General features: G+C 46.6%; 1 protein-coding gene across 1 annotated transcript in view; it reads right to left on the bottom strand.

The window, feature by feature from the left end:
• Window positions 1-1,990: 1,990 nt before the first annotated feature.
• The window catches only part of LOC101856933 (mucin-17), a gene marked incomplete in the record, with an annotated part of 50,956 nt that continues 47,000 nt past the window's right edge, over window positions 1,991-5,946 (bottom strand). Inside the window, 2 exon segments of the mRNA XM_005109802.3 lie at window positions 1,991-3,646; window positions 5,700-5,802. Coding sequence (XP_005109859.2) covers window positions 2,013-3,646; window positions 5,700-5,802 — 1,737 coding nt within the window.

Raw genomic sequence — 5,946 nt, 5'->3', positions numbered from 1 at the left:
GTTACAGTCGAAAACAAAACAAAAATGAAATAGTTTTCATTTTCCTCTCCAGAAAAGTTGTACTTTCTGAGTGTAGCAAATTGGAACAGTAAACTGAGAAAATGCTTAGCTTTAACCAAAGAACTTCAGTAACAAAGACAGCTGAGGTTAACTCATCTCTACTTTTTTCTTTTCTTAACCCTATCCGTCTTCGTGTTTTACTATCGTATCCATACCACGTGGGGAACTCTGTGCCACCACTTAACCCTATCCGTACGTCGTGTTTTACTATCGTATCCATACGACGTGGGGAACTCTGTGCCACCACTTAACCCTATCCGTACGTCGTGTTTTACTATCCTATCCATACCACGTGGGGAACTCCGTGCCACCACTTTCCAAAGAGAAAATTTACTTGTTAATCTGATCCGTACCCTTTGCACAGTCTGTCAAAATTACTTTTTGAGAAATTCTGAAAGTTTCAAAGAGATCTTCACACTAGAAGTATTCTAAAATGTGAAGAATACAACCCCGGGGGTACAAAATGACCCCAGGGCGTACGGCAAAAAAATGTCCTTTCTGACATGTATGATAAACAACTGTCTTGTCTCTTTAGAAAGAAAAAAACTCACCCCAGAAACCATTTTCTGCTAGTTTTTACCCTCATGTACGCTGACTCACCAGGACATATCTCCACGCACAATTTACATAAAATATTCAGTATTCATTCCACCATAAAGTTTTCTGACAAAAGCTTTCTAGAAGCAAAAAGATAAACAGTCACGATTTTGAAACCACAATGTGTAACATAGCCAGTCAGTGGTTCAGCAAACAATTACTTCTGGAAATGATCAAATAGTTGGGCTATCCCCCCCCCCCCCCCCCCCCACCAAAGTCACTGTACTAAATTATTAACTATATGAAAAACTAGATAAATACAAATACAGTTGAAGTGACAGACAACAAATTGTCATGTATACATTGCACAAGTTCAAGAGTCTGCTCCATCCTTGGACGTCCACCGGTGGGCCACTCAGGGAAACACCTGGCTAACCGAGTCCCCTCAAGCCCTACAGGAAATCCGCACTCACGAACATCCGCACCAAAACTGCCAGCTCCTCTACTCACGGTGATCTCCAGGCAGAGGCCCACCAAAGCCTTGGAAGTTTGAGCAAAGTTGAAGAGTGCTCCGACGACCGTCTCTTCAGCCTCCTTCCTGGAGTGTGCTGGCTGCATCCACTGCTGCCAGATCTTCACCGGCTTTCTGCCAGACAGGTGTGCTGGCTGCATCCACCGCTGCCAGATCTTCACAGGCTTTCTGCCAGACAAGTGTGCTGGCTGCATCCACTGCTGCCAGACCTTCAAAGGCTTTCTGCCAGACAGGTGTGCTGGCTGCATCCACCGCTGCCAGATCTTCACAGGCTTTCTGCCAGACAGCAGCTAGAATCCACCAAGAAATCCATCCAGTATTGACTCCCCAAATATATCCTACAAGCCCCGCCCGACAGCTGGATATTCCATACATCCGAGAGTGGCGGGTCACAGCGAAAGTGGCGGGTCACAGCGAAAGTGGCGGGTCCCAGAAACGAGACTATAATTCCATCCATCCGACAGTGGCAGGTCACAGAAACGAGACTATAATTCCATCCATCCGGCAGTGGCAGGTCACAGAAACGAGACTATAATTCCATCCATCCGACAGTGGCAGGTCCCAGAAACGAGACTATAATTCCATCCATCCGACAGTGGCAGGTCCCAGAAACGAGACTATACAATTGTGGAAAAAAACCTCCCCATTTCAGCTCAAGTGGTGGTTGGGCTAATCACTCCCAGCAAATGACAAGCCTTCTTTCAGTAGTTGGTCCACATCTCTGGTGCCTGAACACAGCAAATGACAAGCCTTCTATCCGCTCCAGCGGTCGGCTGGGATAGCCGCAAACACAGCCGTGAACAGCCTTCTATCAGCTGAAGCAGTCGCGGTACGCTGACTAACAAACATGGCTGCCAAAAAAGAAAAGCGTGCTCCCCCTGTATCAGCTGTTCAATATACTCTGCACGGCAGCGTCAAGGTCCGTGTCCTTGTTGCCGCTACCACTACGTCGGCTGCCGGCCGCGCTGCGATGATGGCTGGACGGGCGGGCGGTGGAGGACCAGCTCATGTGAGAGTTGTCGTCGTCGTCGTCATCACTGTTGAGGACACTGTTGATGGCGGAGCGCACCGAGTCGTTGATCATGCTGTTCTGGGGGTCTCGGTTGTCGATCTCGAAGGAGGCGAAGCCCGAGGGTCGGCTGTTGTGGTGTTCGTCGTCAGACGAGGAGTACATGTCCTCCGTCTCCAGCAACGTGCGGTTGTTGGTGGAGGAGAAGAGCGAGGTGTTGGGCAGACCCCGCTGAGCCGCCTCTTTCTCCATGTTGCTCACCGGGCTCTCCGCCACAAACTCCTCGTCGTTCGCAGACGCCGCCGGAGAGGCACACGCTGAGGCAGCCAGTTGCTTGTGGTCTCCGCCCCCCGTGGAATGACTAGTACAAGTACTTTGCTTTCTCACCTGGCTGTGATCCATGTTGTCGCCAGGCTCGCCAGGGCCGGGGTCAGCACCCTCGTCGTTGAGCGCGGCGCCGGGATACAGCAGGTCGGGTGTGAACACATCGTCGGAAATCTCCGAGAAATCCCTGGTGACCCGAGAGAGCCTCCTTTTGACCTTTGACCCCGAGTCCTGGGACATTTCGCTGATGCTAGTGATGTTGGAGTACAGCTGAGCCGTAGTTTTCAGGCTGGCCAGTTTCAAGGCTGGCCGCTGGTCTTGTGTGTCTACAACAGAATGGCCACATGTCTGGCCGTCTGTCTCAAAGGCATCGTTCTCCGCCTCTGCTTCCACGTCCTCATACGACGACTGGTGAACCTCCTCTTTGGACAATTTCCCACTTATAGATGACCTGCTTTCACTCTCACTTTCATCATCGTCTTCTTCAACATCCTCCTCCTCCCCCTCTTCTTCTTCCTCCTCCTCCTCTTCATCGTCGTCCATATCCTCCTCATCTTCCTCCTCCCCTTCCGAGGAGCGCCTGCTGCCTTTATGAAATGATGACTGTGAACTGGACTCACTGCGGGCCTCCAGGGAGGTTTGCCGGGAGGTCAGAGAGATGGAGGAAGTCCTTCGCCGCACTAGGACCGGCTGATTGTTGAGTCCCTCGTGCCTAGAATCAAACTCGTACTCACTGTCACTCTTCTCTAGGTTCACCACAGGCTTCAAGTCTTTGGGCACAGAGCCTGAACCTTCCAGGGAATTCTTCACCACAAAATTGTCCGTGGTGTTTCGCTTGAACACCATCTTGAGCGTGCCCGTAGTAATCTGGTCTCCAGGATGCTTTCTCTTCCTACTGGCCGTGGAGCCATCGGGGACGGACTTGGCTGCCGCTGCCTGTGGTCCAGGTGGGCGGAGCTCCGCATGTTCCAGCCAATGGGAGGCCATGGGCCGCCGGCGGTCTAGGCACACCTCGCTGTCGCTCTCCTCCACGAGCAGGCGGCCAGACTTCTGGGGGGTGGGGCTGGGCGTGCCAGGGCTCCCGGGAGATGAAGGAGCTGTTGTTGTTGTTGTTGCAGCTGCTGCTGTTGCTGTCCCTACTGCTGCTGCTGCCATGTACTCTTGACGCAGTTGCTCGCACGAATCTAGAATGAGGTCAAACAACAACAATAAAATTAATTTAAAAACGCATTATTCGTGGAGATCAAAGATGACAGCTGCAACAATCTGAAAGAGTTTTTGCGTAGTCATAGCAAGAGTTTTTTCTTTCATTTTCATAAAAGTTTTACAGCACTTGCAACACAATAAGGTCATATAAGTGCCGGAGATTAGAGGTGTTACAAGAGAGTAACAGGAGAAATAAGGACACGAATGTTTGATAGGAAAGAAGAAGCAAACCACACAAGAGCACCCGCCAACCACCCACTTAGCAAGACTTATATGGTACTTGCAACACACACCGGTCATATAAATGCCAATCTTGACAACAAGATAGTGCTGACTGCACACGAGAAAAAAACAGTAAATTCAACGTCAGACTAGCATAGAAGAAAATGACAAACTGTGCAAGTTGCAAGGACTTCCTGTTCCCACTTTCTGCAAGACAATTCAGATGGTCGGAAAGTATTCCTCAAGAGCATGATCAAACCTGTTTTAGGGAAGTCAGATCGAGTTGTACAAATAGATTTGGATCCTAAATCCATACTTTTTCCAATTCTTCCTCTACTATTCTGAACAGTCAAGGGGGAAAACCTTGCTTCCATTTCCTCCCAAAATTCCAAATGACAATTCCTGCTTTTTTTTCCTTTTCTCTCTCTCTCTCTTTAAAAAAAAAAAAAGTTATAGTAAGAGTTGAATGGCCTGGCAACATAAATACGGCATATAAATGCCCAATAGTAGGTGTATACCATTCAAACAATAGAAGGAGGAGAGATAAGGACAATTGATGTCTGAAAGGGATAGATTAGAAGGAGCAAACCACACCAGAGCACCCTCAATTTTCGTATGAGTTTTACGGCACTTGCAACACAATAAGGTCATAGTTTAGTTAAGTTTAGTTTAGTAAGGGGATTTACGGCGTTCGCAGCTGCATACAGTCATATGAGCGCGCGAAACAAGTTGTTTTTTTCTCAATGGTTCATATCTTGGTCTGATTCTGGTCAATATTTCTACATAAAATTGTTAGAACCCTAAAAATCGAGGGTAAATAGATTTTAGATTTAAATTTTAAACAACTTTCTAAATAACACTTTAAAATTTCAAACACTATCTATTTTATAACTTTTCATATAGGCCAATGGCCTTCATAAAATCTAAAACTCTGCTGGGAACAACGACTGAAATAATATCTTTCAATTTTTTGCATTTAAAATATTTCCTTCGGGTCTCTCCAAAGTCTAGACTTTCGGTTAAAATGTGTCTACTGGTAAAATCTGTTTCGCATCCGACACAGAACGGTTTCTCTTCTCCCTGAAGGAGGTATCTTTGTGTCAGGGCTGCGTGTCCGATGCGATGCGTAATCGAGTAAAAATGACTTCGTCTCTTCTAGAGAGGCCCAAAGGATTTGGCGATCCCAGTTTGGGTTGAATGTTGTGCAGTTTGTTCTTTGTTTAGTTTGTTCTTTGTTTAGTTTGTTCTTTGTTTAGTTTGTTCTTTGTTTAGTTTGTTCTTTGTTTAGTTTGTTCTTTGTGCAGTTTGTTCTTTGTTTAGTTTGTTCTTTGTTTAGTTTGTTCTTTGTGCAGTTTGTTCTTTGTTTAGTTTGTTCTTTGTTTAGTTTGTTCTTTGTTTAGTTTGTTCTTTGTTTAGTTTGTTCTTTGTGCAGTTTGTTCTTTGTTTAGTTTGTTCTTTGTTTAGTTTGTTCTTTGTGCAGTTTGTTCTTTGTGCAGTTTGTTCTTTGTGCAGTTTGTTCTTTGTTTAGTTTGTTCTTTGTTTAGTTTGTTCTTTGTTTAGTTTGTTCTTTGTTTAGTTTGTTCTTTGTTTAGTTTGTTCTTTGTTTAGTTTGTTCCAAAGGCTCTCCCACAGGCTGGAATATGGTCAGATAATTGAGGAAGATTACAGGTTACAAGAGAGCAACATACACAAAAAAATATAGGAGAGATAAAGACAAAAGACATTTGATAGGAAAGAAGGAACAAAGCACATCAGGGCACCCGCCAACCACCCAACCAGCCACTGATTCATGTCTGGGGGTGTACTTACCCGGACAAGTCTTGGCCCGCTCCTTGGCGAGCTCGAGGTCCTCCCTCATCTGTTGGTTGAAGCAGGCCAGGTTGTGGAAGCTGTCCACGCCTTTCTCTGCGCACTGGCGGGGAACGAACCAGAACAACAGCAATGAGCAACGGCAGCTTTTTAGCAACACGCAAGGTCATTCAAGTCCACAAGATGACAGGTGCTACAAGAGAGGAACAAACACCACAAAGGAGGAGAGATCTGGACGACAGACGGT

Source organism: Aplysia californica, unplaced genomic scaffold, assembly GCF_000002075.1.
Source record: "Aplysia californica isolate F4 #8 unplaced genomic scaffold, AplCal3.0 scaffold00817, whole genome shotgun sequence".
In the NCBI taxonomy this organism is placed as follows: domain Eukaryota; kingdom Metazoa; phylum Mollusca; class Gastropoda; order Aplysiida; family Aplysiidae; genus Aplysia; species Aplysia californica.
This window is presented reverse-complemented; position numbering and strand designations above follow the sequence as displayed.